The following is a 15,448-nucleotide window of genomic DNA, read 5'->3' as shown; positions in this document are numbered from 1 at the left end:
GAGTCACCTATCAGGTCTACTTATATTCTAGTACTTAGATCCATTCATTCAATCAATCGACTCTTCTCAGATGAGTACGTTGGCCATCAGATGATGAAACATGAAGTGTAAGCCTAACTGTAACTTAGGATTTTTAGCTCCCCTTGATCCAATAAAGGGTAGGAGTAACTGAGTAAGAGTTACTGATTGACAAAAAAAAAAAAAAAACAAAGAAAAAAAATTGTAGATCCATTCATTCACATTTTGACTCCTTGTCTTCGCAACATTTACCATCACCTACCTTCTTGGGCTACGCATTGTCCTTGGGGGTTAAAAGTACTCGCTCAGTTTTAGTCCAAGTTCAGAGTGCAGTGCAGTAATTTTTTTTTTTTCTGGTAACAATAACAGTTGTATAACCTATTCTATTCTAATTTACTGGAGAGGGGAGTCTAAAATGACTTATAAATTAGAAGTTCGTAGGTATGCAGACGTGACTAAACTATCCTAACCTATGCAGTAATCATCGAGCGGCCCTATAACATTTCTCCAATCGATACGTACACAAAAAGAAAAAATTAACTTCAACTTTACACCTAACAAGTCTTGCACATTTTCCACTCTCATATTTTTATGTTCTACCACGTCACATGGTAGACGGTGGGAGCGAGATGTCGTGTAAATGTCACCACCTTTCATAATTGCTGGAGCAGATCTGTTTTGGGTTGAAGATTTTTTTTTTTAACAAAAAATAAATAAATAAAAACACTAGCATTCCATTATTTGGGACTTGATGTACTGTATGGGTTAAAAAGGTAATTACAAAATGCATCTATAGTGAAAAATAATTGGACAAAAATATCTATGCAAAGAAAGAATATGTAAATTAAGTGGAATATACTTTGGTGCTACTATTTGTTTGTGTGCGGAAGGAGGCAGTGGGTTTTAGCTGAGGCCACGAGCGAATATGACCACTTTAATCCCTCGCCTAAGCATTGACACCTCATCACACCCATTTCGGTTGCCCTTTGGAAAACGTACAGGAGAAAACCATCCATCCAATTGAGAAAATAAAGCAACCCAAAAAGCTCCTTCTCTTATAAACTACCATCATCTTCTTACCATTTTTCACTTTCACAATCAAACTCTCCTCTCCTCTATTTTTCTTTCTCTATCTCTCTAAATTTTATCTTCAAGAAATAAAAAATAATCCCACAAAGTACCGATTGTCCATCCCTTTTTTCTTTAGAATCATCATCTGGACAAAACATTGCCTTAAAATAAGGAAAGATAATATCTTGATCAGATAAACCCACCATTTTCACACTCTTCTGATATGTATATACTCCAGCAAAAGTTTGATGGGTTTTGAAGAATCTTGTGCCTATCTCACGTGTAATATTTGTTCTAATTTTTTTTTTTGTTTCTCGATCTGTAACAATTCAAATGTACAGAATGAAGAGTTGTCCTTGTATCAGATGTTGAGTTTGGACGGTTTTGTGTAATTCCACTTTGAGTTTTGTTTTCCTCTGTGATGAATTGTACTTATTTTGTTGATCATCGGATGATCTTTTGGCCTTGTAAGCATCAAAGATGAGACTTTTATGGCTAGTTCATTTGCACGACTGTTGATTACTGTGATCAATTTTCTGGGATCGTTACCGATTCGCCGTTTTATGACTCTGCAAGAATTTTATCTCAATATGATGTTTTTCTTGATGGTGCAAGTGAATTGAAAGTGTTATCTTTTGGTTGCTGAAATTCTGTTCCTTTCTTAGTTTCTTTTTTTTGGCTTTTGGAATATCCTTGGGGGAAAGAATGGAATTCTTTGTGTAACAGTTTTCTTTTGCTTGTGGTGTGCATATGATCTCTGGTTTGAGTTACTTGTTTGATTGCTTTTATTACTTTCTCACCGAGAATGCTTTATACTATTCAGTTCATTTTGGGTATCGTTCAATCAAGCTCTGTTTGATGGATGATCGGACTTTATTGTCCCGTCTTCCTCGCTTATAACAGAATTGAACTTCCTTTGCTACGGCGATCTGTTCATTTCTACTTCATCTTCTTGTTTGATATGGGAATTTCGGATAAACACAGCATCTTTGCAGTTAGATGGCGTTTATCTGCTTGGATTTGATTTTGTTCTTTAGTTCTTATTTATTGTCTCAAATGTGCTTCAATAATGTGCTTTTTTGTTATGCTTGTAGGTTTGGAAGTTAAAGGTTGCTGATCAGCTTGTAATTTGAGGTACATACTTGGTTTCTGCTTGTTAGAGTGATCGACTTTCTGGTGAAGTAACATTGTGCTAATGAACTCGTGTTGCGGCATTTTCTTCAGTTGTTGAAATCTCTCTCTCTGCTCAGTTTGGGCACTGCATATGACAGTGGTGCCCATGGATGCCACGGCTAGTGGAACGTCGGGTGTTCAATGCCATAATATTGCTGAACAACCAATTGCTGCTCTCGTCATTCCTGATCAACCAATTGTGGCTCTTACTACTTCGCCCTTGCCTACATTTGAGCGACAGCAACGGCATTGCTATGGCAACGTCAGTCCTGGAGAATTCCCATTGTCTGCAAATCCCTCGATTGTTCTTCATGTCCTTACTGGATGCAATTTGGATCCCCAAGATCTTGCAAAGCTAGAGGCAAGTGTATCTTTTTTGTTTGGATTCCAATGGTAATTATCTTTGTTGAATTGATGATGCTGCTGATTGTATTGTGAATTTTTGGGCTGGTTTTGCAGGCAACCTGTTCTTTCTTCAGGCAGCCTGCACATTTTGCCCCTGATTATGAGCTCTCTATGGCAGAGCTTGCAGCGCTTGATATGTGCCAAAAGAGAGCCATATTTAAGCCAATGACAGATGAAGAACGTCAAGACTTGAAGCAAAGATGTGGGGGCTCCTGGAAACTGGTCCTCAGATATCTGCTTGCTGGTGAAGTCTGTTCCAGGAGGGAGAAGTCACAGGCCATAGCAGGTCCTGGTCACAGCATTGCTGTAACATCAAAAGGAGTTGTCTACTCATTTGGTTCTAATAGCTCTGGACAGCTTGGACAGGGCACCACTGAGGAAGACTGGGGGCCTCGCCCAATTAGGTTGTTATTATATGTTGATTTTGTCATATGCTGCTTTAAAAGCTGGAGTCTAGATGCAGAATTTTTTAGTGTAAAGTTTCGGTGAAACTTTAATTATGTTGCAGATCCTTGGAAGGAGTTCGAATTATTCAAGCAGCTGCTGGGGCTGGCCGGACAATGTTGATTAGTGATGCTGGTCGGGTGTATGCCTTTGGAAAGGATTCCTTTGGAGATGCTGAATATGGGGCTCAAGGAAGTAGACTTGTAACTACTCCGCAACTTGTGGAATCATTGAAAGATGTCTTTGTTGTGCAGGCTGCAATTGGAAATTTCTTCACAGCTGTGTTGTCTAGAGAAGGAAGAGTTTATACTTTTTCTTGGGGGAATGAAACAAAACTTGGTCACCAAACAGAGCCAAATGACCTAGAACCTCGCCCATTACTAGGGGCACTTGAGAACATTCCTGTTGTGCAAATTGCAGCTGGATACTGCTACCTTCTTGCTTTGGCTTGCCAGCCTACTGGCATGTGAGTCCCTTTAATTTGTTAGAGTAGTGAGATTAAACTTGTATCTTCATGGATGGGTTTTGGTTGAACTTTCAAGAAAAATATTCTTTCTCGCTTGGTTGGTTAGCAAATTATTCCAAATAATATTTTGCTTGCATCATAAATACATTTCCCAACCCACTTTTTTATATTCTTAATCACCTTTTTATCTCACATACATCACATCACAAATAGTGTTACAATATTATTCCAAATAATATTTCAAATAATACTCTATCCAAACAAACCCAATATTGTTACTTGAAAATAATTATGATATGCAGAATGGCAGTTATTGATAGGATATTGCCTGTGGTTCTGTTGCATCTTTATTTGTTGCTTTGGTGAGGTATTGTTCAAGCAACAGAATTCAATTGCATGAACTACAAACTATGTTGAGTTCTGTATTAACAACAAAATCTCATCTTCAATATTATCTCAGCTTCTAATCTCTATTTTTCTAGTCAAGTTGTCTCTCCTAATCACCTGCATTACTTCAAAATGATTTCAGAGTCTCTGTCTAGATTACCATGGTTTGCCGCTCATAGTTCCATCGCGCTCCAATATTACTTGGCAACAAATTTTTTATAGGTAAATGATTCTTATATTTTGCTCTTTTTGGTGACTCATCAGGTCAGTATACTCTGTTGGTTGTGGATTGGGTGGAAAGCTTGGACATGGTACAAGAACTGATGAAAAGTATCCAAGGTTGATTGAACAGTTTCAGAATTTGAATCTTCAACCAGTAGTCGTGGCAGCAGGAGCATGGCATGCTGCAGTTGTTGGGAAAGATGGGAGAGTTTGCACGTGGGGTTGGGGACGTTATGGTTGCTTAGGTCATGGGAACGAAGATTGTGAATCGATTCCTAAGGTGGTTGAAGCACTAAGCAATGTCAAAGCGGTTAATGTTGCTACAGGGGACTATACAACTTTTGTAGTTTCTGATGCGGGTGATGTATATTCTTTTGGCTGTGGGGAATCATCTAGTTTGGGACATAATACTGGTGCTGTTGACGGACAGGTTTGATCTTCTCTTTTCCTGTCTATTTTATCTTGGTCAAGTTGTCTTCTTTATCTTCAGAATCCGGCTGAATTGTTTAGTTCTGTTTAGTATAGAATGTTATATGTGTACCTTGCAAGATCTGTTTGCTATTATATTCATTTTCACTTTCTACAGATGGTTATGAATTTTCAATTTGATATTCTTTCGAGATAGTCCTTGTCACCCTGATCTGGTTCATTTGTTAGTAGCCGCCATTATATCAACTTTCACAGGATAGAGGCCAGTCATGATAGGTTAGCAGATACACACAGAGCATCGAAACGAATGAAATTCCCATCTTTATTTCTTCTATTTACTTTATTCAACGCCCGCGGCTTGAGGAAATCAGATAGGGTGTCAGGTTAGAACCGAGTAAGGAGCTTACAAGAAACTGAAATACACCTGAAACATGATGGTGCTAAAATTAGAAGGGTTAAGCTCAGCTGTTTGCCATTGCGAAACGCAAAGTGAAAACATCCATTCCTCAAAGTCTCTATATTCAAGAGCGGGTTCGTTCCTTCCTACACGGACATCTTTCTTTATAAAGTGATTTGCTGATGTGCATTACTGTTGTCTTGTTTTACAGGTAAACAGGCACACTAATGTTCTGAGCCCAGAAATCGTGACGTCCCTGAAGCAGGTGAATGAGAGGGTGGTACAGATTAGCCTTACCAATTCCATATATTGGAACGCCCACACGTTTGCCCTCACAGACTCTGGTAAGCTGTATGCATTTGGAGCTGGTGATAAAGGACAGCTTGGAATCGAGCTGGTTTCCAACCAAACCGAAAGGGCAAAACCTGAGCGGGTCGATATTGATCTTAGTTAAAAGCCCATTTAATTACATCTCCATTGGAAGCATCCGTGCTTCTAAATCTGTTTTATATCGATCGTCCCTTCTGTAAATAGACATCAAGACAATTTGTGAAGAAGCTAGGAAGTAGTGACTGCAGGATTAACCTCTCAAGAAGATTTGCTTAGGTTCATGCGCGCCTTAAGCGGTAAATAGGTGATAGATGTGTTAAATTTGAATATTAACTTAGATTTGTTTAATTTGAAGCCACAAGCGATCTGTGTTCCCAATGAAATGTTAGATCCCCTCATTACCATATTAATAAGGGGTGTAAATTTGCTGTTAGTGCTGGCATTCCTTGGCAATATTCGCAAGTTAACGTTGATTAATCACACCGAGGAGGTCTCGTTCTCGAGGCCCAAGAAATTAGAGGTCTTAATTTCAAATTTTCTGCATCTAATTTTGCTTTTTAAATTTCACTCCTCTCTCTCTCTTTCTCTGTTAAAGTGAGATAATGCTGATTAATGGCAGGGTAGCGCCCCTCTCCTCCTCGTACCAATGAGAACAGGCGGTAGTTGATGAACGATTGGTACGAAAGGGTGGTCTATAAATGGAATATCTGACCAAATATCAAAATGCATAAAAAATGAGATTTTTTATGAATTTTATGTTGTATTTTTTAATTTTTTATTATATATTACTTTTTTAAAACTGTTGTATTGATCTTTTATTTAATTAATAGTTATTGGATCTTTAGGTAATAAAAAAATACTAAAACATGATATTTATGTAAGAGAAATAGTAATATAATAAAAAATGGTACAGAGAGTAGCAAGGATAAAATATTCGTGGTGATCCTAGACTGGAAGTGGCAGTTTATTCGGTTGTCCATGTCTGACTAAAGTGTGGCCCCCCTAACTTTATGGGTTGGGGCTAAGGGCAATACCTTGTGTCCTTTTCCTGATAGACAGTCGAGGTTTCAGGCCTTGGGCAGAAAACTGGTGGGATAGACTGAATGGCCGATCTAGTTCCGTGGGCTGACCCAATGAGTACTCTTCATGGATCCATAGGGCAAATTTGATAGTCTAACACAAAGTAGCCCAAAGCCCAACTCTCCAGTGTTGGTTGGAACGGACCGGTTCTAAAACCTTAATGAACCAAAATCAGCATTAGGTTTTTGACTGTAATTGAATTTAATTCCACGACTTACATTGCAAAACCCGAAATTCTGAACTAGGGATGGCAATAGGTGGCACCCGCCCCGCCGGGAGCTAATGAGGAGGGGGTTGGGGCGGGGGGTGGGACGGGGACGGGGACGGGGATGGGGACGGAGGGATTTTTTTCCCCCCGCTTAGAAACGGGGCGGGGAGTGGGGGGAGTGTACCCCCGCCCCATCCCCCCTTCCCGCCACCCGCTTTAAAAAAATATATGTATATAATTATATATATAATATATAATTTAATTAGTTACAAATTTATGATAATAATATTATTAGTTATATGTATTATATAATGTCTATTAGTATATATAATATAATTGATATTATTAATTATACTAATAATTATATATGTGTACTAATACAAATTATTAATTGATTATACTAAATTTACTAATACATTTATACTAAATCCCTAATTACACTTAATACAATAACATTTTTTTCTTAAAAAAAACACAAGCACAATAATGAATTAGTGATTGTATTTGTGCTAAAAGTGAAAACTTGACTACTTTAGTTTTATTTATTTCATCATGTTGGATTGTATTCAAATAATTTTTATTTGATTGTTTTTATAAATTTCAATTGTAAAATTACAATGAATAATAATTTAATGATGTGTTGATATTTTAGTACTTGATTATTTACTAAAATTTAACCATAATAAAATTATATAATAATTTTTTATTAACCTCGCGGATAAAGAGGGACGGGACTGGGGGAGCGGGGGATGGGGGATGGGGCGGGGGTAGTTTGTAGGTATCGGGGCGGGGGATGGGGGAGGGGTCCCCCGTTCCAATCCCCGCCCCTATTCTGAACTTGTCAAATGCTCCTTCATATCACAGGTACAGATTGTTGATATTTATGTACGGCTAAACGTAACATCATCGTAACACTTGGTCGTCTAAAGAGATCCAGGCCGTTTGCTTAGTTTAATCTCCTTCCGTCTATTCGGTACTTTACCACATAAGTTTCTATATTTTAAAAAATTAATCGTCACCCACATATGGATTAAACTAGAATGTCATTATCAGTTATTTCATTCAAACTAACGGTGACTATTAAAAAGTCAACGTAAAATTTATGAGTGTTTTTGACAAATTCACCCTTTAACCATTAGTCTTTTTTTAAAAAAAATTCCTTTTTTCCTTTCTTTCTCTTATTCTTTTTCCTCTAGGAAGAGAGGAGATAATTTTTTAAAATTGTGTTTTAACGTATTAAATCTTAATAAATCTTAAATTTTTTCCAAATACAAACAAGAAGAAAGGGAAACAAAAAATAAATAAATAAGAAATATGAGGGGATCTAATATTTAGCATTTTGCAATCATTAAAGATTTAGTACTTTCTATTTTTATTCATCAATTTACTATTTTCCTTTCTTCCTTTTTGTATTTGGGAGGGAAGAAAAGGAAATAGTGAAAGAATTAATTTGTCAATTTGTTAATTGGAAAGGGTTATATATAGATTTTTAAATTATAGGAGAGTTATGTGGTAAAACTCTAAATTGCAGGAGGATAAAAGGTAATTTATTCAAAAAGAAGAAAAAAAAAAAAAAGAAGAATACCCTAGCGACCAACATGTTAGCCTGGTAATAAAGGTATCATGTACCTAAGACTACAGTGCTAATCAGTGCAGAAAACGAACAGCATTTTAACGTTCTGAACAAGGAGTACATAAATAAATCGATCTAGTCGATCTAGTTAGTGGTCGAAAGTATTGAAAATTGCGACTGTTTTGAGTCTTAAATTAGTGACAGTAATTTTCATCCACCACTGACCAGGACACCATAAAATCAACTACACTGTCAGCTCTTGGGCAAACTGTGCAAGTAATACGCATAATGGACTAGTAGGGATAAATAAAAAATGGTGTAAGATCTTACATTTAGCTTTGAGACCCTTCTTTCTACCTTCAAAGTTGTCGGCAACAATTGTTTGCAGCATAATATGTATGAGCATTCTGTCACACTCACACACTTGCCCCTGATTAGAGGAAGCAACTAAGAGTTCTTCCACAGTGCCACTTACATTTTGCACATAACCAATATTGTATCCATCATCTTTGTTCAATGGTTTTGACATCTCACATTTTCCTTTGTCCGACATATCTGGAAGCACTTGCATGCATGGTTCACCATCGCGGGTCGCGGTTACATCGCGGTCTCGGTTGTTCCACATTCGTCGCAGCATATCGATTGAATATCGGGTGATATGCATATTATAGCACATAAAAGTTTCCAAAAATTTTGAAAAAATTACTAAAATTAGAAAATATCAAAAGGCACAATTTAAAAAAATATCTGAATCGACTCCGAGTTGATTCGGATATATCGACCGATATTATGCATTATGGATTCGAATCAGCCAATATCAATCGAGTCAAAACAAGTCGTCGCAGATATTACCATATCTGCGATTTGGGGATCCGTATCGTACCGATCTCCTCCGTTCCACTTACGAGTTACGACTCGGCCAATATTACGAACCATGTTGCATGGTATAAGAAGCAGGCAAAGACCATTACATTCGTGGTTTATTGATTGGCTGCTAACTCAATTGACATACAAGACTATTACCAAGTACTTTTAACGCCTCCAAAACAGTATTTAACAATATTGTTTGATTTCCCGATAAATTATCGCATGTCAATCTAAACTAATTGTCCTCGCTAAAATGGGACTGGTGATACTTATCAGGCACAGTAGAGCGTAATATTAATCTCATACATATGCTGGGATTTGTCAGGAGCAAGAAAATGTGCTGCTATAATAATGATAATCAAGAAGATGAGTGTGTCCACTCAGTTTCGCAGATGAGGATGAGCAAGCTGTGCTTGTAGTTGCACTAAATCATTGAGCAGCAGCATTACCATGTAAACATGCATGAATTCTCTCTCTGTATTTCAATGGCTATAAAGGATGGTATATGTGGCTGGAGTATATCCACGAACATATATATATATATATATATATGCATGAATTCTCTCTGTGTTGAAATTGAACATGTTGATTTCCTTCCATATATAGTAAATGCCGAGGCTGTGGCCTAATCATTTTCCATTAAAGTAAGACTACAGGAAAAGAGTCTAGTCCACGCTCAAGCTTGCTTAGTATGTTTGCAAACGTTAATTGGAGAATGCTTTCGGAATCTAAACACGTCAAAAGCAAACGTTAATTGGAGATAATATCAAGTGCAACCTTAACAGAGATTCACAGTCAAGGTGGCGAATAAACTTAAGACTAGATGAAGCAACAGTTCAAACTCCTCCTGAATCCTGATCCCACCAAATTAGAGGAGAAACTAGGAGTATCCACACTGATCCAAGTTGGGATTTGACAAAATGAGAAAAGCCATGTTCAACCGAGGGGCCTAAGCTCCCTAACGTCCTACGTGGGATAGAAACAAGATTAGAACTTAGAAGGAGAGGGAGGCGAACAAAACTCACATGGAAGAACGTGCGTGCCCTTCCCCAGAAAACAATGTCCACCTTCATTCCCGAAAGAGATGGATGGTACGGACTCTACGGTGTCCCCACGTGGGGTACAATTAACTACCTGACATGTGGAAGCTCTAAGAAGCCAATGACTTTCAATTGTCGCCACCACCATTATTCAGGATGGACAACGGAAATCTGCTTTCTTGAAATTCCGGCGGGCTCCATGGTTTATTGTTGGAGTATTAAAAGCTGGATTTCTTTCTTTACCCGCACAAAGGGGTGGGCAATCTAACTCAATCGAGCCTGAATATCCTGGGGGGAAGCCTTTTTTTTTTTTTTCAAGGGAATGAGCAGAAGATTAATTTATTGGATTTCGAAGAACATGAACATCCCTGCAGGGTAACTCGATATCTTGTCTTGGTATTACTCTAGTCTGGAGGACACAATCACACACCCGTGCTTATCATCCTACCGAATAAAATATGTGATCCATGAGATCACAGCAGATCCATAGGTCTCAAAGAAACTGGCCATGAAGAAAAGTTAATCCATTTTCTGAGAGCCATGATCAAAATGTTTCTGTTTCTACTTCAGAGGAAAAAATCAGAGCCAGAATTAGGCTGGAAGTTTATCATCAGATTCAAAAAGTGTCAGCATCTTCTAAAGTCTGCACTTTTTTGTCCTAATCAAATGTTCCTCTTGTGCAAGACCTCATTTTGATGACAAAAATATTGCTGTAAAATTCCGAGTTGGCCCAAAAAAAAAAAAAAAAAAAAGGGATCCCGAGTTTCATGAAATCGTAAAAATGAATGTAATGGAGTTTCCAATAGGAAATCTCTAGCTTAAGCATCAATGGATATTTAGTGGAAAGTGGAAACAGAGAAGGACTGGACTCCAATTATTGTTGAATTTGGATGTTCTAATTTGATCAACCACACCACCGACAGTTACTATGATGGACGCATAATTTTAAAACTGTCGGTAGAATTTGCTTGCGATGCCATTATGCATGCATGAGTATAGTATAGCGACAAATGATGATTGAATGATGACCCCTTGGCGCCTCACGGCCTTGTCACTGTTTATATTGAGAACAAAAGCAGAGAATTAAACTACTTCGATGGCCACGCAAGGCCCGAGTACAACTGAAATATTTAAAGCATATAGCACTATCCTGACTATAAAACAGGAGAAACTGAGAGAACAAAAAAGTGCATCAAATGTGCTTGCCTTTCTTTTCTGGTCAGTACTCACTGCTCAGTAGTACTAGTCTTCCTCAGCAAACCCCACGACTAAATGTGAGAAACTTTAATATACTCCATGTGAGACTGATAAGCAAAAAAGCTTGAGGGGGCCTAGCTCTTACGTTGAGAGCAATATCAAGTCACATGCATGGACCTTAACTTTAAATTTGTGTGAGTGGGGGGAAATTTATACTACTAATACTAGTACTGGCTCTATTAATAAGTGTAAAGGACTTGGTAACAGAACCACATTGTGAAGGTACAGAATTAGAAGAACTGGAGCATGTAGGCCCTCATTGTTTTCTTCAATCAATTTTATGTCCAACCCTCATACTGTATATAAACCTGAACCTTTTTCAGCTTCACACGTACCATTTTCTACCTTTCCGTTGTCTCTCCTCTACCCGGACCTCACATTTCCAGCCAGGTCGAAGAGCAGACAGCTGCAATGCCACATTCCATTCTGTTTTTCCTGCTTCTGTTATTGGCCTCAACTAACACATTGTCTTCACCAGTGCCAGACCCCGAATCAGTAGTGCAAGAAGTAAACGAGTATGTACATTTCATACTTAGCAGTTCTTCATCCTTGAATTGTGGTAATATCATTCCAACGTTTCGTGCTCACTACTTTGTTCCTTCACTATGAAGTATAAGTACTAATTGCATATTGTAGCATCCATAATTGATCACAACTCACAAAGCAGAAGTACCAGTCATGTCATTACTTCTTGGATGAATAATTTTTGCAGGAAAATAAATGCATCGAGAAGAAATCTGGCCTTCCTTTCTTGTGGCACTGGCAACCCTATTGATGATTGCTGGAGGTGCGACCCCAATTGGGAGAAGAACCGCCAAAGCTTAGCTGATTGCGCTATTGGATTTGGTAAGCATGCTGTTGGTGGAAGAGATGGTGAAATCTACGTGGTTACGGACAATGGAGATCATCCTGTGAATCCTAAGCCTGGAACTCTTAGATATGGTGTCATACAAGATGAACCTTTATGGATTATATTTGCTCGTGATATGGTGATCCAGCTCAAGGAAGAGCTGATAATGAACTCATTCAAGACGATTGATGGTAGAGGTGCTAACGTCCACATTGCAGGAGGGCCATGCATTACTATACAATATGTAACTAATATCATCGTTCATGGCCTAAACATCCATGATTGCAAGCAAGGTGGAAATGCGTATGTGAGAGACTCGCCTGAACATTTCGGATGGAGAACGCTCTCAGATGGCGATGGAGTTTCCATCTTTGGTGGAAGCCATGTTTGGGTGGATCATTGCTCTTTGTCCAACTGCCGTGATGGTCTGATTGATGCAATCCATGGATCTACAGCCATCACCATTTCTAACAACTACCTGACGCATCACAACAAGGTTATGCTTTTAGGCCATAGTGACACATACTTACAGGACAAGAATATGCAAGTCACTATAGCTTTCAACCATTTTGGTGAAGGGTTAGTACAGAGGATGCCTAGGTAAAAACAGTAGCCAGATGCAGAACCTCAATAATCAATTGAATTTGAAGGGGTCATCCTTCCGAGGATGATCTTTGATGTGCTCTAACTCAATATTTTGTTGCAGATGTAGACACGGATACTTCCATGTGGTGAACAATGACTACACCCATTGGGAAATGTATGCAATTGGTGGCAGTGCTGCTCCCACCATCAATAGCCAAGGCAACCGATTTCTTGCACCAAATGATATTTTCAACAAAGAGGTGATAATCCATTGCTATCCTTAACTCTTACTCTTTTTAGAATTTATTTTTCCCCCTGTTCTTCATTTGTTTCTCGCTTTTGGATCACATCATAAAAGTAGCATTAAAAGTGGGATTGACCACATTAATCAAAACACCTCTTTAAGAAGTGGGATTGACATTTAAAGCATTAAAAGTAGCATTAAATTCTTTTTACGTTTGCAACAACCAATTATAGCCTGAGTGGATGTTAATTGTTCTATTGTTGCCTGAATTGGTAAAGGTTACGAAACACGAGGTTGCACCAGAGAGTGAATGGAAGAGCTGGAACTGGAGGTCTGAAGGGGACTTGATGCTGAACGGTGCCTTCTTCACTACGTCCGGGGCGGGAGCCTCTTCTAGCTACTCGAAGGCATACAGCTTGGGCGCCAGACCATCTTCCCTGGTTGCCTCCCTCACTTCTGGAGCTGGCTCATTAATCTGCAGGAAAGGCTCACGCTGCTGATCCAACGACATTTCCAATTTCCAAAACTCAAGGATCGTTGCTGCAATTACTTCTAATCATATATCAGGCGACAATAAGTGGACGCCAAGTGTCTTTTACTTGTGATTTTGGTGGATGTAAACTAATGGTAATAATTATCACCTTTTTCATCATTTGGTCTCACAGCCTCGGCTCCGCTCCCAGATAAAGAATTCGAGGGGCTGATGAGTAGCGTATATAATTCAGTGAAGCCAATTGTATCATGTCACTAGTCCCCATAATACGAATATTTTAAAAGTTGATAGGTTTACTTGGTCTAATCATTCTTCTTTTTCTCCTTCAAATGTCAATCGTTTGTAGACTAAATCGAATTTCAGAGTATGACTGACATCTTGTGTTCATGTAAGCTCTACAAACCTACAAAAGTTTTTAACTATCCTCAAGGTTCAACCAATTTTGCACTTTATCGCACTCGTGTTACATGATACGGGGAAAAAACAAATATTATTAGTGAAAAATAAACTATAAAAATATATTAAAAGTCTATAGATTGGGTTTGTTTGGATTAAAGATTATTTGAATTTTTTTTTAAAAAAATACTTTTTGTGATTTGATGTTTATGAAATAAAAAATGGTAGAAAAAATTAAAAAGATCATTGAGAAATATAATTATGATGTGAGAAAAAGATCTTTTTTTAGAAAAATTTAGTAATCCAAACAATTTTTAATAGCATCTAATCATGCTATATTAAAAAAATCGACCCAAAAACTGTGAAACCCAAATCAATCATATTTCTCTCTTTTTTAAGTATTATCAACAAAAAAATGTATATTCCCATATAAAAAAAATATCTAGCTATTAAAGGAAAAGTGCAACCATACGCACGTTCACAAAGAGAAATTGAAAATATTCGAGCATTTTTAGACTTTTAATATTAATTTTACATATTAATTTTTCAAGAATATTTTCTGTTATTTTTTGCCATTATTGGTGAAATTAGCAAGATATTTCTCCCAATCTAAAAAAATTATAATTAGGGGATGAAATTTAATTAGGACCATATATATACATATATTATTTTTTCATTACTATGCTAAGGATATTATTTTTTAGACATTATTTCTCCTGAGCATTATAAACTATTGAGTTGACTAACTATTTCAATGACAAACAGACAAATTGGGAAAAAATAATGTTAGGGAATAAAGTGTAAAATAAGCTAGGTAAATTGTTGCATTTAACTATTAAGGGTATAAATATATTTTTGACACTACCATTACACAACATTAGAACCAACTAATGGTTTAGGGGATAAAGTGAGAAAAAATTAACATTAAAAGGCAATGTGCATTAATAGATATATCTTAAGAGGAGTTTTTTTTAATTAACCCAAGTTTTAATCTAAAGTGTTACTTGTACACAAATTAGGCCTAAATACTTTAGGATAACTTTTTTCATACACTGTCATTGGGAAGATTTTTTTACACAAATAGTTTTAGATCATGCCATATAGCATAAATTTAAATTTAAAATTAAAATTAGGCACATGTGACATACATCCAAGATTGTTCGTGTAAAAAAAAATTTAGTGTTAGTACATAAAACATATTAATCTAATACTTCAGGATAGCTTCCCAAACATGGGAGGCCTACTCAATACTCAATGGATAGGTTGCTCTTGAGGCCGACAAATCGATTAACCATGTTCAGTTGCCAGAATTGACAACAACAATAAATTCAACCTATCCTTTGAAATGAAAAAAGCTGCATCGATATGAATGCCCAGATGTTGTTTGCAGAAAGCAGAGTTACAATAACACTTCAACCTATCCCTTGGTTGTCAGAACCAAGAACCCTCCTCTTTTTCTTCTTTTTTGAAACCTCGGGCATGGACGGTTACCGTGCGAGTGCGCAACCCTCTA

At 37.4% G+C, this 15,448-nt stretch overlaps 2 protein-coding genes across 2 annotated transcripts; both read left to right on the top strand.

The window, feature by feature from the left end:
- The first annotated feature begins 988 nt into the window (after positions 1 to 988).
- LOC113717731 (ultraviolet-B receptor UVR8) lies at positions 989 to 5,775 on the top strand. The gene is made up of 7 exons (XM_027242528.2): positions 989 to 1,371; positions 2,184 to 2,223; positions 2,314 to 2,623; positions 2,722 to 3,071; positions 3,176 to 3,577; positions 4,229 to 4,616; positions 5,224 to 5,775. The coding sequence occupies exons 3-7, from the start codon at positions 2,354 to 2,356 to the stop codon at positions 5,464 to 5,466; spliced, it is 1,653 nt and encodes a 550-aa protein (XP_027098329.1). The 5' UTR covers positions 989 to 1,371; positions 2,184 to 2,223; positions 2,314 to 2,353; the 3' UTR covers positions 5,467 to 5,775.
- Positions 5,776 to 11,580: 5,805 nt separating this feature from the next.
- On the top strand, positions 11,581 to 13,845 carry LOC113719330 (probable pectate lyase 5). The gene is made up of 4 exons (XM_027244541.2): positions 11,581 to 11,882; positions 12,080 to 12,817; positions 12,924 to 13,062; positions 13,325 to 13,845. Exons 1-4 carry the CDS (start codon positions 11,779 to 11,781, stop codon positions 13,544 to 13,546), a joined length of 1,203 nt encoding a protein of 400 aa, XP_027100342.1. The 5' UTR covers positions 11,581 to 11,778; the 3' UTR covers positions 13,547 to 13,845.
- Positions 13,846 to 15,448: the final 1,603 nt, after the last annotated feature.

This window comes from Coffea arabica, chromosome 11e (genome assembly GCF_036785885.1).
Source record: "Coffea arabica cultivar ET-39 chromosome 11e, Coffea Arabica ET-39 HiFi, whole genome shotgun sequence".
Classification (NCBI taxonomy): Eukaryota; Viridiplantae; Streptophyta; class Magnoliopsida; order Gentianales; family Rubiaceae; genus Coffea; species Coffea arabica.
This window is presented reverse-complemented; position numbering and strand designations above follow the sequence as displayed.

Bases quoted from the DNA above. Each gene is read 5' to 3' on its own strand.
- LOC113719330 (XM_027244541.2), top strand. From the start codon at position 11,779: ATGCCACATTCCATTCTGTTTTTCCTGCTTCTGTTATTGGCCTCAACT. The intron at 12,818-12,923 runs GTAAAAACAGTA...ATTTTGTTGCAG, and splicing joins TTAGTACAGAGGATGCCTAG to ATGTAGACACGGATACTTCC. The intron at 13,063-13,324 runs GTGATAATCCAT...GAATTGGTAAAG, and splicing joins ATGATATTTTCAACAAAGAG to GTTACGAAACACGAGGTTGC.
- LOC113717731 (XM_027242528.2), top strand. From the start codon at position 2,354: ATGACAGTGGTGCCCATGGATGCCACGGCTAGTGGAACGTCGGGTGTT. The intron at 3,578-4,228 runs GTGAGTCCCTTT...GTGACTCATCAG, and splicing joins GCTTGCCAGCCTACTGGCAT to GTCAGTATACTCTGTTGGTT. The intron at 4,617-5,223 runs GTTTGATCTTCT...CTTGTTTTACAG, and splicing joins CTGGTGCTGTTGACGGACAG to GTAAACAGGCACACTAATGT.